Raw genomic sequence first — 18,536 nt, 5'->3', positions numbered from 1 at the left:
CCAATGGGAGGGGCATACAATGACTGTACTTTGTATAAATTTTACCACCTTCCAAACCAGCAAATTTTCGTTATAAATTGTCAAATTTCACCATTTATCATAGCCAGAAACTTCAAAAAAAAAAAATAAATAAATAAATAAAAAATGTATTAACTGTTGGATTTTCAAATTTCTGACTGTCCTTGGACACAATATGTGCAACGAACGCTTCCGTCAGAGAAAAAAAAAACAACTATTAGCACGCCCGACAAGAGTGGAAAAACCACGCTATTTTCAACTCAAGGATTTCATCTTTGACTTTTTACTTTCAAACATTAAAAGGGAAAGTTTTTAAATTCTAGTAATTAATTCATTGTGGAGGGTCATGCATTTTCTCCAAATTACTCAGTGAGGCTCAAGAAAAAATATTTGTAGCTTCAGGAAGTATCAAAAACAAAGTCACATCCCACCCACCTCATACCCAACCTCTCCAATAAATAAAGAACAGTCCATTTAACAATTTAAACCAAGACCACCAACAGTAAAGACCTCGATTTACTTCTTGTAGTAAGTCAATTGCTTGTGCTTGCAGAACAATGCTTGACAGTAGCACAAAAAAAAGTATGACAGCAACACTGTGCATTTGGAGACACGTGGCCAGAACAGTGAGCCAAAACCATTTAAATAGTTTGGGCTTGATCCAAGAAAAACAATCTTAAGCAGGTCTGTGCAGATCAACATATCGTTTAAATGTGAATGAGATTGTCTACGCCTCCCACTTTTTGAGATGATCAGCCTCTTGAGACTGACAGCACGCAGCACAAGGGAAGCGCACGAGCAACACACCAAACAAACCAACTTCATACACAAGCTTTGATCATAGATGCCCTCCAGAGGGTGGGTGTTATTTTTGCAGGAATAATGAGGTTTAAATTGTCATGACTGTCTATTAAAACAATACTGTAACAAATTGAAATTCAAAATCTTCAGCTGCTCAAGCTTCCTGATGAGGCTGGTGGCTGTTACAGCCACACGCATCTATTTACTAGTCAACGGAGGTCTGATACATATCCAAGTTCAGAGCAGATACAGTTACAGGCAGGCTCACATCAAACGGACGTCCGGCTAATGTAGCTGTGGGGCGGGGAGGGAGAGACAGAGACAGAGAGAGATTGAGAGAGGGAGGGAGAGAAATTCCACCGGCAATTTCATTAGTGATCAAATGGAAGTAAAATGTGTCTCTCTTCCTCTTCCTCTCTCTCCTGAAGTGCTCACTCAGCACGGGCCAACAAAATGGAAACTCAACCAGACAGGCTATAGAGGTTCAGCATGATCTACACACTAAAGTCATGACACTAGAAAATAAATTTAATTTGAAAACAGTTTTTTAAAATAGTAGCCTAACTGCTTTGGAAAATACACATATTGCTTTTTTAAAATAGTTGGATTGATACCAGTCTCATCCACAGACTGTATAAAATAGTAGAAAACATAACCATATAAAATAGTATCAAATATGAATAAAATAAGGGCTGCCCCTTGAAAATCAGAGACTCGCATCACCACACAGAGACCCTTAGTCGACTGAGACTGCGTCAAGTCATTTTTTTTCTATGTAGCGTACATCAGTGGACGTTTTGGTCCCCAGATTTTGCTGCAAAATGAGTGCTCCTAACTTTCATGTTGCAGTTGCAGACATGCAGGTAGCAGCATGGAGGGAGAGAGAGACTGTACCATAAGGTGAAGGAGTGGTGAATTTACAGCTCACAGCAAGTTAACAGGAAACAGTCCCTGGCTTCTGCTGATATCTAGAGTCAAAAGAGGCAAAAATGTAGTTGCACATATGCGATCCATTGTTAGCAGTTTACTCTATGATGTTGACGAATGCCGCTGTCACACTGAATGTCCCGCAGAGCTAGTTAAAACTTTGTATGTAAAAAAATAAATCAATCAAGTGTTCATACTTAGCCAAATAAAATTCAACTTGTGTAATTCAGAGTCAGGAACAGCCCTATTTAAAATATTGTCTCATCTTATGTGCGACTGTGAAGCTGAAGCCAGGAGGTGATTAGCTTGCTTAGCATAACAACTTGATACAGGGAAAACAGCTGGCCTGGCTCTCTATAAACTTCAAAAATAGCTACACTTGCTCACTAATTAGCACATTTTATGAACATTTTCCTTTAATTTGTACACAAACAGAAATATAAAAGCAATTTATGGTTTTAGGAAATGAAAAGCCACCCTGCAACCAGCAGAACTGTTTTCAAGAAACAGTCACACCACCTAACTCTCCCTAAAACCACAAGTTACTGAACAGACAAGAAACATACAAATATATATTCATTTGAGAGCTACAGAGGTGCGTCTATTCCCATTAGCCTCAGCCTGTACTTTTGTGTGTAGTGCATGCTAAAACGCCAAACATGGTAAACATGAATGCTAAAAATCAGCATGTTAGCACTGTGTTTATGGGTATGTTGGTATGCTGGTGTTAGCATTTGGCTAAATGCACCATTATGCCAAAGATTAGCCTTAGGGCTCATATATTATGTACAAAAATAGATATGTCCATTTTCAAATGTTGTAAATGTCACTGTCCTCATACTTCCATGCCGTCCTTATGTTCGCAAAAAGCCAAAAGAGAGCACTAGAGGACAGAGTCAAACGTTTCTGACAACAGCAAAAAAGTCGATGATGGAGGAGGTAACAGTAACAATGTATGTTTTAACAGAGGCGGTGCTGTAGACAGCATTGGTCTGGGTGCTGGTTAGGTACATTGCAACATGTGGATGGAGAAGTCTTTACACAACATTACCGATTCATTTCATTTTGCCGTTTTTTAAATGTCTTTGTTGTCTCCTACGTTCGTTCATCCATGTCTGTATATGTTCCCTAAAGTGAGTTTAAATGAGCCCTTACAGACCTGCTAGCATGGTTGTAGACTCAAAACGATCACTTGAAGAAACATCAGGGGGATGAGAACTACCTTCAGTGTCAGAAACCAACTTTGGGAATATTTATTTGGTGTGTACTTTTGGCTTTATGACCTATACTGCAGACAGACACCAGGGGGCGATCGAGATTGAAAAGCTACTCTTAGGGGAAACAGTAATGTTATCCATCTTTATATGCAGTCGGTAGGCAGGTACAGGTAGGCTATTCAAGTAGTTTAATTTCCCAAAATGATCTATTCTTTGAAATATAAGCAATACTGATAAGTAGGTAGACAAAAGCATGAGGAAAAATAAAAAATGCTAATTAGTACAAACATTTACCGCTATCTAAAGTGTTTGTCTTTCTTCATCAATCAAGCCCAAAACTCAGTTAGGTTCAATCTTTAAATGCCATAAAAGTGCAAAGTCTCATGAGTCCCTCTCACAAAACAAATTCCCTCAGCCTAGAAAGTTTGGATAACAATATCAGCAACAAAAGACTAAAACACTCATGAGAAGAGAAAGCAGAAGCAGTGAGCATTTCCTGTAAATTCAAACCTGTGGGGAAACACTGAGTGTAGGCTGAGCTCACAGCATCAATAGTCAGTCTCTTTACTGGCAAGCTGGCATGACAAGCCAGAGCTGGGGAATCACTGGAAGACCTCCAAAGAATGGATAAGCATCATGCAATCTGAGTAAAATCAGCCATTAGTGACTGTATCACACCGGTTTGATGATAACTGGACTGAAGAGAGACAGGGCTATGATGTCTTTAAGGCTTCACAGAAGGAGAAGCTTTTCCCAGAAATGCAGGCCGATTTTCACTGTTACAGCTCGACACTTGACTGGGAGATAAGAAGTGCTCTTTGAGAATTTGATAAGTGCCTTTTTAGACAATTAAAGACATCAAAAGGATATTGTCACTACTCAGGATTTCAAGGCCAATTAAAAAGGCTTTTTGCAAGAAAGATAATCAACAATTGCAGCTTCATCCTGTTCACACTGACATGTAAGGATTCACAAAATATGTAATATTGACAAATTTGGAACCTATAGCACAATTATTCCTGCATTTTTAGATGCTGGGTCGGAGGATGACAGAAGACTCATGCCCTCATTGGTTTTCACTGGGCCTTAAAATGGGCAGTTGTCCAGATGACACAGCCAATAGTACACTGCATCTTTGTTTCTTCAGCGAAGAAAGCGACAACGCCACAGCAAGTGACCCCGCAGGCTTGTTGTGACATCTGGCACTGGAATAGTGCACCGTTATCAGCCCAGGCCACTTCACAGAAAGACAACACACCAGAATAGCCCTCTTCACCTCTGCCTTGAGGTGTCAGTCAATGAGTCCAATAAGAGACTACCGCTGGTTCACATTCTGTGTGATGATGGATGTTAGATTCATACACGTGTAGCTCTGTCAGCCCTGATGGCAAACGTTGTTGGTCACACCTTTGCCATTTTCCCCTGAAGCTTAAGAAAATTGTGGAGGTGGCTGTTAATTCACTAAAGGAGGTCCGTCTCAGCTTCAAACTGAGCTGCTGGAAACCTTGAAATCATAAAATACAAAAAGACAAAACTTGGATCACACAAGTGACACCTTCAAAACAAAAGACTGCAGCGCACAGATCTGCTCATTACTTGGACCTACCTATTCAAGTTTTATCAAATATTAATAGAATTTAATCATTATCATAAAACCATTTACGCCTCAGTATTTCTGGTACGCAACTAATGATATACTGATTATTTTTTTGCCAATCTGGAGAAAAATGCACATCACAAGTCCCAAGAGCTATAGGTGGCACCTTCAAATGGCTTGTTTTGTCTGACATATAATCAAATACACAGAGATATTCAGTTGAGCATCATAGAAGACAACACTATCCAGAAAATATTCACATATTACAGGCTTGAACCAGTGATTTATAACATTTTTTTGCCTGAACATGACCATTAAACAGTAAGATTAACATGGAGGTGGGAATCACCAGAGGACCCATCATATGATATTAACAGGATACGAAAGTCATGATACAATTTTATTGCGATTTTAAATATTCTGCAATATGCTGAGTATTGCAGTAACATATATTGTAAAATATTTTAATTGATGTCTTTTGATGTCAAATGTGAATTATGTTCACAAAGGAAATTTTGTATTTGTAATATTAAAAATTCAGATAATTACAAGAGAAAAATCGATACTTGGCGTCCATGTGTCGATACAATATTACCACTCAAAAACATTGTGATACTATGCTGTTTTGATTTTTTCCCCTAAACCTATTATTTAGAACTACTTTATGATGGAAATCTAGTTTCATCAAATCTAAACAGAATTTAGTCATTGTCGTTAAACCATTTGCAGCTCAATATCCCAAAAAGAACCTAAAGCTTTAGTTTAAAAAAGGGTTGCATACAAGGAAGGCTGTAGTGATTTTTTTCAAGTAATCATGTGGTTATTTGGAGAAAATGCTGATTGCAAGTCCTAAGAGCTAAAGGTATTGTCTTTAATTGTCTTGCTTTGTCTCGTCTATAAGCTAATATCCAAAAACAATCAGTTAACTACTTCTTACAACTGAAAAGCTGGAGCTAGAAAAATGACAGCCATTTTCCTATGGAAAGTACTTAAATTATAACACTCCTAAACGGCATTACAATGAACAAAGAAATTTACAATAAGGTCACTCAAACTCGAAAGGAACAAGAACTAGAAGTCTTCAAAAACTATTGAGTCCATCCCTTTAAAACAAAAGCAAGCACACCTCATTCGTGTGCCTAATCCATCAGCTATCACTCATCTGCAGTCAGATGAGCTCAATTGCCCTGGAGGGGCCACCAGGGGCCACCTGGCACCCACAGCAGGAGAGGAAGCTGCAGGGTGCGGGGGGGGGCGGTGTCAAAACCAGCCAGCACGCACCAAACCACTGCCCGGAGGCGCCAAACACATATTTCACACTCATGGCATAATGTCACTCATTCATCATTATAACAGAGAATTAATTGGAGCATCCATCCAACACATACAACCGGGATACACCTCCAAATGCAGTACATGCCATTCTGATGCATCACACCTGACTCCTGTGATGAACTGGCACTGTAATGTTGTCTTGCGCAAGTGTTAAAGTTAGATATCTCATGAAAGTTGAGTCTTTTTTTCTATGATGAATAAATCCACTTCTAAACGAACTTCTGCTTAGCCTTTTATTCACAGCGATCATTCAACAAAACTGGTAGTAGCAAGTAATTTGGACCAATCCTCAACATCTCAATTAACCAAATTCCACTTGATGGATTGTATAATGATTGAATCAACCTCATGAATCAGCAAAATGTCATCCCAACAGCTCTGCCACAAGCATTTCTCCATAGGAGAAGTAACAGAGACCCCCGCCAGGGTCTACATATCAAAGCATTTCCCCCAGTCTAATTACCCTATCATGGTCTTGGCAGGTGCAAGCTGGTGGACTGGAACAAAGCCAACCCTTATATATCAGGACAACTTTAAAAGACGACCCAGACGACACTGCGAACCACTGTAGCTGCAATCGGATCCTTGTGAAGCATGCAAACCTTTAAGTCGTGATGTGTGGCAGTTCTCATAAAGACAGGATGCTGCTAAGAGCCCCACATTTAATGAGGTCTGTCGTCTCTGCACAGGCATAATTGTGACCCAAAACCAAATTGTTGGGGATTTCTAGTCAATCAGCATCAGTGTGATTAATTTAGCTTCAGTTTATTGGGATAAAATGTAGACTTTTATCAGAAGATTCTTTCTGTCAAGCTGAAGAGCGGGAGTTTTATGCACAGGAAGATGTTGCTATTACAGCTGCACAATGTAAAAAGAAAGCATTTGTTTTCATGTTTTATGTTATGTTAAAAAAAGTAGCGTCCAGGGTGCCTTAAAAATTTCATGTTGACTGAATCTGATACGAGAAATTGAGTTTATTTTGTAATGATTCAACTTGTCTTCTCCAATTTAGTCAACTTCAAAATTTAAGGCAGCCGTGCACTAACTGCTTCTAAAAACAAAGGGCATCTTTGTACAGTTCAAGGATCATTACATTATCAAAATGCAACCAATAAGCTGCTAAAAAAACAGCAACTACTTGCAAAAATGCCCCAAATTAGATGGTTCCAGATTCTAAAATATGAGAATCCTCTATTTTTCTTGGTCTTACATGACCGAAAATGTATTTACTTTGTGGTTTTTCGACTGCTGCTGGGGCCAAAAAGGAATTTGATGACTAGGAAATTGTGACGAGTATTCTTCACTTAATCAGTAATGAAAGTAAGGCAGCCCTGGTTTGCAATGACAGAAAAAAAAACCTCTTAAAGTGTGAACTTTTATTCAGATCAGTGCTGCTGTAATGCACTGGATTGGTGCAGAATGGGAGAGTGGCTCTAAACCATTCAGAAATGGGTTGATGATGTGTTCCCCAGGGTGTAAGTACACACACATCCAAAAATCATTAAATTGAAACATTTTTAAACGGGGTTTGGTGTTGTGCCCTAATAAGAACATGTCAAGAAACACTAACAGGAGATCACAAGAGATCACAACTCACCGGCCAGGCGAACTGGAAGGGGATCAAAATCTTGCCAGCATCGTCGATCTTATTCGGGTTATTCTTTGCGCCCTTAAAAGAAAACATATTTCCACCGAGAACTTGCGTAGATCCAGCTCCAAACGTGCAGACGCCGGCGGTGGTGACCTCCATCTGGTACTCCTTCAGGCAGATTTTGAAGTAAGTGTCGCACTCGTCTCGAGTGCAGCGCAGGTCCTGGGAGCTCCTGGAGCCGTCGCAGCACTCCCCGTCCGCCAACTCGCCGTTTACATTCTCCACGGAGATCAGCTGCAGCTCGAAATAGCCGGTCGACTTGCACACCTAGAAACAACATTTTAAAAAAGACCAAATTTAAATATAGGCCTATATTAACCGGCGACAGCATGGTCTTAGGTTGCTCAAATTGGTGCGTAAAAACGGACAAAACCTTGCCCAATTAAAAATCATTTTAAGAAGCTCGTGCAGATTGGGTGGATGTTCCAAAATAATTAGTTGCATCATGAATGGAGCACGTGAACAGTTTGCAGGCTGGGGTTTTAGACAATTACTCTGCGAAGGGGAGCAAATTAACCGCTGCAGCAGCCAATTGATGCAATGCAACTTCCAACTTCTTGGTTCAGGCCTAATTCTACCCAAAAAGACAGAGATAAATGAACAGGGCTCTCAGCATTGTAACCAAAATGGAGAGTAGCCCGTATCAATTCCTCAGACTTCAATCTTGTCATGGTAACATGATCACATGCTCCACAACTGACGGCTACGTAATTCAATTATCGATTAATGTGATGCGAATATGCAACGCCGGAGAGCAAATACATCTGCCCACGCCCACCAACTTTTGACATTTGTAATTTCTAAACATTTATTTTATTTATATGGACCACAGTAAAATATTATGGGAAGAAAATAAGCGCCTTCTTACCTCGGTCCATAACGTCAACAGCAGGCACACTATTGGGAAGCAATTCCTAATCCTGGTGCGATTCCACATGCCTCCGATTAATTAGAGTGACATAGGGGGGGGAGAAGCGATAAGAAAAGACAAACAGTCGCGGACCCGGCGACTAGTTCCTCCTCTCTTGACATGCAAAAAAATAAAATATTCACATGCGTGATTTCTCCACCGTGTGCGTCCAGATTTCACCGAGGCATTACATGCGTGTGTGTGTGAGCAGGCGGCGGATTGCAGCGCAGTGATGGTCCATGTACAGGAGTGTCCCTCCGTCAAATCTCTCCACACAGCAACTGAGATGTTTCGTAGCCACAGCCTGAGGAGAGGATGTCTGCTTTGATTGGCAGCTCTGCAAACCACTTACAAATTGGCCTGCGGGCTGTCTCTGAGCCAACCGGATTACAGGGGCGGACAATAGTATAATACAGCCCCATCAACCCTCCTCCACCTCCTCCTCCTTCTGCTCTTCCTCCTCCCGAAACTTGAATTATTCTGGGTTTGCATTGAGCTTCATTTGGGTAAACCTACGGAGCCCCTAAAGGGACATGGGGGAGACAAAAAAATTAGATAGTGAAAAAAAATAGATGGTAAAAAAATTAAATGGTAGAAAAAATAATTCTCCCAAGAAACTTTTGTATTCTCTCAAGCACTATTTTTTTCAACATCTATTTGTGTTTTTCCACCATTAATTTTTTTCAACATTTTTCCCCACCATGATTTTTGAATTTTTTCAACATCTAATTTCTTCAACATTTTTTTCCACCATCAATTTTTTTTCCACAATTGCAGTTTACATTAAATTAACATGGAACATTGGTTTTGAATGCCTCTTTCACAGAAAAATTTATTTCCCTTTTTAATGTTTTAATTATAACAATGCTTCAAAAAGTGCATTTATTTTGTATTTATTGATGATATGCTTTGATGAAATATATCACAATTAATTAATCTAATCCTCTTGCTATAAATATGTTTTCACACATGTTTCTGCAGTATTAATAGCTGTTGGGATTAAGACTGTCCCTAAAAAACATTGCTCTTCAGTAACAAGACTTACCAAGGAGCTGTCCTCAGTTCAACATTGCAGCAGTGCAGAGCGCCCTCTACTGTCCGCTAATCAGTCACCACTGAACCTGATTCTGTAAAACCAGCAAAATGAAGAAGTTAGATACATAAAATTAGATGTGCAATAGTGCCATACATTGCACGCTCTGTTTTTCAAACTATGATCTTCTTATTCTTATTAGTATTTTCCATACTATGATGTCCTTATTAATTACTTAGTTGTTTTTTGTTTTTTTTTAAAATAATTTTAAAGATATTTTTTGGGCTTTACAGGCCTTTAACGGATAGGACAGAGTAAGTGTGGAAGGCGGAGAGAGAGGGGACGACATGCAGCAAAAGGCAGAGATCGGAGTCAAACCTACGGCCACTGTGGCGAGGACACAGCCTCTGTACATTGGGCGCCTGCTCTACAGACTGAGCTACTAGGTGCCCCAGTTACTTAGATTTTAAGTGCATCTTGGTGTGCAGAAATTCTCTTCTTTCTCTTTTCTTGGTGCAAAATGTTTTGTATTTTCCCCCTTGGATATTTATTGATGTGTTCAGTTTTTCTCGATCCCACAGTCTGGTATTTATGCATATTACATGTTTCTCTGCAATATCCTGTTACTATCTGCTGCGTCATCAACCTAACATCTTAGATTCCTCGTGTCCCACAGTGCTAGTAACACAGAACATACATATATTTATATTACTTCAGTTGCAGCTTGTTTACATTTACTCAAGCATTGTTTGCCTTAGTCTCAGATATTTGTATCACCTGACAGCGTGGTGATCAGGTGATCTAACAGATGGTCAGTGCGGCTGTTAAAAGACCACACCAGTGTTTATGCATGTTTTAGTTCCCATAGAGAAGGGATACTAATCGTGCTTTGCCTAGGAGCCAATTTGCAAAGTGTCAGGAGACCAGGGGCCAGCTAATAAACAAACATTAAGATATTTATCACTATATACAATAAATTAATTGCCTGCTTTCACGGTTTTTTACATTTGCAAACCTAACTCATCTTTGCCATGAGTCAAATCCAGTGGCAGCAGCCCAGCTCAGGTCAGGTTACGCAGTGTAACCTAGGATTTGAGGACATTTGTGGCTTACCCTGGGCATCTCATCCTCTACTGGCACTTTACTGGAGTTTTTTAAGCACTTTGTTATCTTATTTACATTCAAAGTACAAAAAATATCCCTTAGTGAATCATTTTCATTTTTATTGTTGGTTAGAAAATGGTTGGTGGGCCACCCAGCACCCTGTTACCTTTGGGCCAAAAGTTGAGTATCACTGCCATAAAACATATTATAATTTACTGATAACCTTTTTCAAAAGAGTGCCTAATACTTGTCCTCCTTACAAACTTGGATCAATATCAGTTTTCTTATATTGTGTTCTGATGCCTTTCACAAGCTACTGGTTTGATTTCCTTCGATAACAAATGGAAAAAAGGCAATGGCCAATTTGACACGAAATGTCCCACAAATTGCAAATAATGAGTCAAATCATCTGACAATTACCTTTGAATATTTTTATAAAGAGGAAATGATTATTAGGAAATTCTCAAAAAATAGGGAAAATGTCCCAAAAACTATGTTTATAAGTATAATAATTTTATATTTGAAATTATGTTACAGAAAAACATTTTCAAAAAAACAAACCTGAAATGAATAAATTATTTTTTTTATTTTCTATTTTAGGACATTTTCTTGTTTGTTTGTTTGTTTTTTTACTTTTAATTTATTTTTATTTATTTATTTTTGCTAATTTTAAGGTAATTTTCTGTTAACTTTTTTTGATTTAATTTACTTTTTTTTTTTACTAATTTCTTGCTACTTTTTGGCTATGTCGCATCCAAAAACACTTGGTATATCCTTGAAAGTGGCTTTGGGTGAATACATTTATATTTGGACATCTTCTAAGGCATGAACATGTCAAAGAAGTTGTGGGTGATCAGTACTTAGACTAAACTTTGCATTATTCTTGTCTCTATTGTTACTTTGCAGACATTTTTATTGCTTCCTTGGCAGGGGCCTGACTCTAGAATGCCAAAATATTTTATCCGTTGACTTCATTTTATTTTACCGTGACCCAATTTTTAAACAAAAATGCTCCATCAAAAACTCTTGTATCTATCTGGTAATCACTTTGACAAAACAGTATGCTTGTGTAAGCTGTTTATCCATGTTGTCCTGATGAATAAAACTTCTACTGTCTATATAAGTAGCAAGTTTCATTACATTGATGAGTGGCCTTTAAACTGTGGCTGGTGACAACAAAAACAAGGCTGTACAAAAACTTTTACCCCTGCTCAGGTGTAAGTGACATACAGCATGCACGAGTGAAGTCACTCTGCTCCGTTTGTGACAGTGAAAACAAGAGAGAGAAGCTGCCAGTCAAAGTGTATGTGACAGCACGCCCTCTCCACCCCTCCATGTCTCTGTCTCCTTCTCATCAGGCAACTGCCAGCCTGTCAGATAGGCCTTAAAGGAGGCTGCCGATAGCCTGAGCCGCTGCAGCCGCTTTGACTGGAACATTTCACACGCTGTCACAAGTACATGTGAGTGCCTTAAGTTGGATCACACCTAGTAAAGGGCCTCAGGTGGTGAAGGAACGGTGTGTATATGTGTGTGTGACCAGTGTGGGTTTTTAGTCACGCAAGTTGTGCAGCTCTAGAGAAGTTTGGTCCACAATGACATATTTAAACAACTGCTGAATGGATGACTATGAAATTAGCTAGTTATACATGGTTCTAAGAGGATGAAGCATGCTGATTTAAGTAATCCCTTGACTTTTCCTCTAGCAACTTCATGACGTTAAGTTTTAGTGAAATGACTACTGGATGGATCGGCAAAAATGAAGTACGTGCACAAATGTCCCTCTCATGATGGATTGCAATAACTTTGGTAATGCTGTAATGTTTTGTCTATCTGTGCAAATCTTTGCATGCAAACACATCAGAGCAATATAATAACCATCTAAACATTACACCTGCTAAACCAGGGTTGGAAATGAACTTTTTTGTCCGTCTACCAATGTGACTTGTGGATTCCAAAATTTACCAGCCACTCAATAGAAAACCATTGGCTTTTTTGGCAAGTGAGGAGAGCAAATCTAGCAGCCACTCGCATATTTTACAAGCATTTGGCAGGTGGCTGGGGCTAATTTCCAACCCTGTGATAAACATCAGCATGTAAGCACTGTCACAGTGAGCATGTAAGAGCACCTAGCCCTAAGTACAGCCTGTGCACAATTTATGCTTGCTGTAGTGTCCCCATGCACAAAATTCTTGTGCAGGAAAATTACGCCATCACCACTTTCACTTTGAGCGCAAAAGCTCCAAAAGTAGTTGCAGTGGTTGGTTGTGCACATCCTGAACTTTTGTAATTAGGTGAGCACTGCATACACTTTTCAGATCAATATATAAGACTGTCTGAGAGGTTTGCCTCTACAGACATTTCTCTGAATCTTCATTGAGAGACCACAGGGACAGTCAGTTGGCCTTCAATTCTTGACAAACTAGCCACCACACCGAGGTTATAAAAACAAAACAAAACAAAACAAAAAAGACTCACGGAAAGAGTGGCGATACAAGGGGAAACAAATAACAAATAATTTCGACTTGGTGATAAGGATCAGTAATAAATAAGTACACAAATGCAATGTTTGGTGGTACGTAGCATTTACTATTGCCAGGGAGCCTACTTTTCCGTAAACAATGATTCAGTAACACCCCATGAAATAAATAACATTATGTGCATAACCAAGAACTATGTTAATGTGAAGTTGGGAACATGGCTGCACACTATGAGAAAACTTGTGATAAATAAAAAGATATTTAAGTTAACTGTCTTCTGCCTTTCTACTGCTGCCATTGTTAAAACACAATTGCTTGTCAACTTTAAAAAAAAAAAAGGAAGGTATTATAATAATCAAAACTGAACGCAAAAGGCACAGTTACAAAAGAATCATAGCTTCAAAGTGCAGTTTTCTACTGATACTCTCTAACTCAAGAAACCCCTTAGTGCGCCACGATAACACGACAACGCTGCCCTAATTTCGGCTGTATTTGTGCATGTTTTCTGAAACCTTACAGATACAGACAAAACAGAGTAGTAGCGACGGAAATTGTGGGGGCAGTGTAGCCTAGTTCAACGAAATATGACCGTAGGACATAACAAAGATATTTCAAAGATGTCAGAGTGGAACGATTTATTTAATGGTCTAACAGTCCACTGATAACTACACCGCTGTCTCCACTAAAAGGTGCATGACCTCCTCCACACGAGTTGCTGTCAAAAACTTCTGACCCTGCCATCTAGTGCCATCTACTGGAAGTATCTATGCCATCATAAAGGATGCATGAAAGTATGCAACACAACATTACAACATTGTGCAGTTTGACTGGGGCAGTTACAACGTTTCAAACGAGCATATGAATTTTTGGTACGTAAAGGAAGTATATAGTACATGAATACTTAGAATACATAGATCTCATTGATTCACTAATATGAGCGTCTCTTTAAGCCTGAATGATTCACCAGAGGGACCTTTTTTCTCTACATTAAAAACATATACCCAAAAGTCTAAGGAACAAAAGAAAACATGCAAAATAACAACTATAGATTTCACAGTTTTATGAAGAGGTGATTCTGAGGTGTCCAACACCGAGCCAGACTATAGTATCTCCCGTACACCTACCAGAGGGCCTCGGGTGGTGTGTGCCTACCTTTTCTTCCTGTTTGCCTACATGTGAGTGAGGCACAGAGAGAGGAGTGTGTGTGTGCAGGAGGAGAAGGGATTATGAGTGGGAGCACTGTGGGGGGTTTGCCAGCCTCCAGGGGGGAGGTGAAGTGGATTTCTTCTCTCATCCATTTTTCATGGCTTTTCTCTTTTCAGATCTCCGGTCTCTGTACATACGGCTGACGGGTCGATTCTCTTTTATCTTTAAGCATCTTTCGGGGACTCGGTGTGTGCGTCTGGTGGCGTTTGGGGGGGTTGATGGCGGCGGGATGGGTCAAGGTTGAGACATGCTGTTTTTCATCAAGCTCTAATGACTATCTCACCACACTGACTGCTGATGCTGCTCATTTGCGGGTGTCTTCGGGGTTTCAAATGTGGTTTCACTTTATCTTTCTCTAATGGTGAAGTCAAAGGATACTGAATTCTAAATACGGAGTGAAGGTGATGAGGTTTTCTACACTGCAGATGGATAAATGGATGTGATAACCTCAGGGATATTATAGAGGTCAGTCCACATGGACCAGACATAAACAGTACTGTTTAATGGCAGTTTATTTCCCTTGTGGTTTAATTCAAACACATATGTCCTTTAAAATGGGGCTTTGAATAATTAACGACCTGTTTGTGACCTCTACGGTTCATCCTAAGTGACTGAACTTGTTTCCTGGCCTCCACCCTTCTCCTTGAGCAACAGTGGCCTTTAATTGGCACCAAAAGGTCGACGTAAAGTCCAATGAGATTTTGCATATCAGAAATCCGATTATGTTGCATTGTATTTTTATTGTCATTTTTTTCTTTATGCGATAGCTAGACAGTGTAGAGTAAAAGGGATTTCATGAGGCGAGAGATCAAAATCAACCGCCAGAATTGAACCAAGAAAGTCACTATTATCTGCCTTCTGCACTTTTTACAAATTAAGATATCAGACATCACTAGTGCAGATAAAAGCATATTGTCCTTCACACATGAATCATGTTTTCATACCTTTTATCCCTCACTGCTCAAGTGTGAAAAACCTGTCATAATTCCCCCAGTGTAAACTGTGGAGTAAAGAATGGGGAAGCTGCAGTAGGCTGGCAGAGGAATGTAGCTTTTCCAGCAGACTGCATGTCAAAAACCATAATACTACAAACAGATAGGCAAATGGTTGCAAAGCTTTAAAAAGATGTCAGCAGTCACTGCAGTAGACAAAGTTTCAAGGGCCAGCATGACATGTAGGCTAATGTTAACAGGTCATGCTGTGATTATTATTCATTATTTTAGACAAGCTAGCCAGCTAGATGGAGCTAGCTTGTCTTGTCATGCTAACCCATTATCCATCTTGCTAAGCTAGTGAACTAGCTAATGAAAATTCAAACTCACCTCGTCGCAGGCAGGCATCTTACCATCTGTAAAGGTGAATAAAAAGATGTCAGATGGGTGTAAAGACATTAAATGATAGCCTGTTGACTAGGCTATCTCTTAAATGAATTAATTACCTGCACAAAGGCATCTATTAGCTTAAAAGTTAGCCACCTAGCCAGAGAACTGGGACTGTTTCCATAGTAACAGTCAGTGACACGTGCTAGCAGGGGCTCAATTCAACATGTGCTCACCAGAAAAAGTGAACAGCCAACTGCTCGCTTTAAGGCACAAACCGCACGCTAAACAGGACATTTTTAGCCAGCTGAGCAAATTTAATGCACTGAAAACAGTGTCTGAGGGTCAAATTTTTAGGAATAAAACACGAATGGCAAAAAATAAGCTCAAGTCACGGTGGTTGTGATTTGTCAATCAAATGTTAGCCCCACCCTAAAGCATACCTCTGCTTTATCTCTGTTTTACTCCAAACTGGGTCATTATCTACGAGATAATCACCTTAGGCCGGGAGCCAGATCCTGATGTTTTCTGCTACCTGTTTTTATTTTCACTATTATTTCCTGTTAGCCTTTAGGCTACCTTGGGTCATCACAATTTGGAAACGTTTGGTCTCAAGGGGTCCAAAACCCCTTTTTTGGGACATGATTCTGGCAAGATTATGTATATTCAAATAGTAGGGTAATATAATGGCATAAATAATCATACAAGTATGAAATTTGGCAGGAAGTATCCTGAGACAAACAGGAAAGTAGTAAAAATAAGTTGCTAGAGCTTGCCATCATTCTGTTTCAAAATATCACCCACAACGTCCCCAAACGACAAAAAAAATCACTGTCTGTTAGACAAATTGTTATTTTTTTTATCACTTTATGGTGAATATCACTGATTCACTTGTATAATGAAAACTTACCAAGTTTATAAGCTTCAATTTGAGCCCAAGTTTGTCAATAGAAAGTAAGTCACGGAAGTAGAAAAGCTGGCTAACATCATCACCTAGTAACAGTTTTCTCATCATGTTAACCACTTAAACACTGAGTATATCGCACACTGGACTTGCCACGTAAAAATACCGCACCAGTTCCTTTTGAAGACATCTTTCACATGTGTTAAAAGTTGTTGATGATTCTACCTGTTTTCTACTACCAGTCCATTACAACACAGATGGGTAATATTCTGGTTTAAGGAAAAAAAATAAAATCATCAAGCTCTACTATAAATGGGGCCCCGGTGTCTCAGTAACTTTAATTAACCCAGTTATACCCGTCAGTTCCCATGGTTGACTGAGCTATCAAGTGTGTGGAAAGGGCATTTCCGCCACGATAAGACGAGACATGTTTTGTCACCAACGATACAGAAGTGTACCTCTATCATACCCTTATGTTCTGCTCTGCTGATAGTCCTGTATGCATTTGTGTTTTCTCATGCCGAGAGCTCAAATTTCAAACATGCCAGTGTGTTGGTGTGACATGTTACTGTTCAGGCAGGAGGAAAACTGACAGACGTTTCCAAACTAACTGGAAATGCCTATTTGGGTTTCAGTTACACTGGGTAAACAGGGTCACAGTCAAACCCACACACACACGCTCTCTCTCTCTCTCTCTCTCTCACACACACACACACACACACACACACATTTTATTTTTAAGAATGGAAAACCGCAGTTGCAATGTTAACCAGTTGGGCAAGTTAATGGCCATTCATTAACTGTGTCTTGCTTTTCCTGTTCATGCTTTGGACCTGATGTCCCCATTTAACCTTTAAAACCTCAGCAAATCAGCTTGATTTCTTTCTTTTTTTGTTGTCTTTTTTCAAAAAGATTTTGGGGGGGGATTTTTCCCTTTATTGACAGGGCAGCTGCAGAATGACAGGAAATGTGGGAGAGATAGGGGGAATAACATGCAGCAAAGTGTCCCAGGCCGGAATCAAACCTGAGCTGCTGCAAAGGCCTCAGCATATGGGGCACACACTCTAGCAGGTGAGCATGATGTCTTACAAAAACATGAGAGGACGGCAATGAGCAGTTTTACAAGAAATTGCCCAAAAATTAGTAAGAAATGATTAGAAGAAAAAAATACCTAAAAATTAGCAACAAAAAAAATGAAAGTTAAAAAAACCCCAAAACAAACAAGGAAATTACCTGAAAAAGTGCTAAAAACTAAAATACTCAGATTATTGAAATGCTGCCTGCCATTATTCCTACCACGGCTCACTCATTAAAGAGGATATGTGGTGAGTTGCTCAGATTTCTTTCCTTGTCAGTGTTGACGTGGCAGATAAGACTCCCTCCACATATGGAGATACCTAAGGGCTAAAATTCACTCTAAACCCTCCAATCTATCCCAGCATGCACAGCTCAGGACCTCGTAAATGTATGTCACTGATAAAGACTTGCGATGCTCCAGAACCTTTATGGTCAGCTTGATTTTAGGCATTTAAAACAGAAACAGGTTGTGGTTTTTCACCTGGTTTCTGTCAATGACTATTTGGACCAGTCTCCTGCTCTGCTCTTCTTCAAAGCACAAGGTTAATCCAAGGTAATGACCTAACTGCTCGGGAGTCGAGGGCAGAGGAGCAGCATGACTAATACCTCTTTTCCACCAAAATTAGGTTTGCAGGTTTTTCAGACTCGGAAAAACCCACTAAAAATAGGCTATAATATATAATGAGTAAGCGGGTAAAGACTAGACTGCAACTTTGATATGTTGATTATTTTCTCGATTCGATGTCTGAGGTTTAAAAAAAATTAATTAATAATAAAAAATGGTGAAAATGTTGAAAAAATGTAAATCAGTGCTCCCCAAAGCCCAAGATGACATCTGTAAATGTCTTGTTTTTTTCCAGAATGAAAGATAATCAGTTTTCTGTCATAGAGGAGTAGAGAAAGTTGGAATGAAAGACATTTTTCTATTTTTCTTAAAAAGCAAATCAACGAACAAATCCA

The 18,536-nt window shown here is 39.4% G+C and overlaps 1 protein-coding gene across 2 annotated transcripts in view; it reads right to left on the bottom strand.

Moving 5' to 3' along the window:
- jag2b (jagged canonical Notch ligand 2b) overlaps positions 1 to 8,848 on the bottom strand; it is a 56,821-nt gene extending 47,973 nt beyond the window's left edge. The window contains exons 1-2 of one of the 2 annotated variants that reach the window (XM_088089277.1): positions 8,415 to 8,848; positions 7,493 to 7,813 (exon numbers count right to left, since the gene is read on the bottom strand). In XM_088089277.1, coding sequence (XP_087945403.1) covers positions 7,493 to 7,813; positions 8,415 to 8,483 — 390 coding nt within the window. In that variant the 5' untranslated portion in view covers positions 8,484 to 8,848. The remainder of the gene's footprint in view (positions 1 to 7,492; positions 7,814 to 8,414) is intronic. The other variant, XM_088089276.1, reaches the window with a different exon arrangement.
- Between the last annotated feature and the right edge of the window lie 9,688 nt (positions 8,849 to 18,536).

The sequence above is a fragment of the Plectropomus leopardus genome, chromosome 16 (assembly GCF_026936395.1).
Source record: "Plectropomus leopardus strain MGB_pleo_1.0 chromosome 16, ASM2693639v1, whole genome shotgun sequence".
NCBI classification, from domain to species: Eukaryota; Metazoa; Chordata; class Actinopteri; order Perciformes; family Serranidae; genus Plectropomus; species Plectropomus leopardus.
This window is presented reverse-complemented; position numbering and strand designations above follow the sequence as displayed.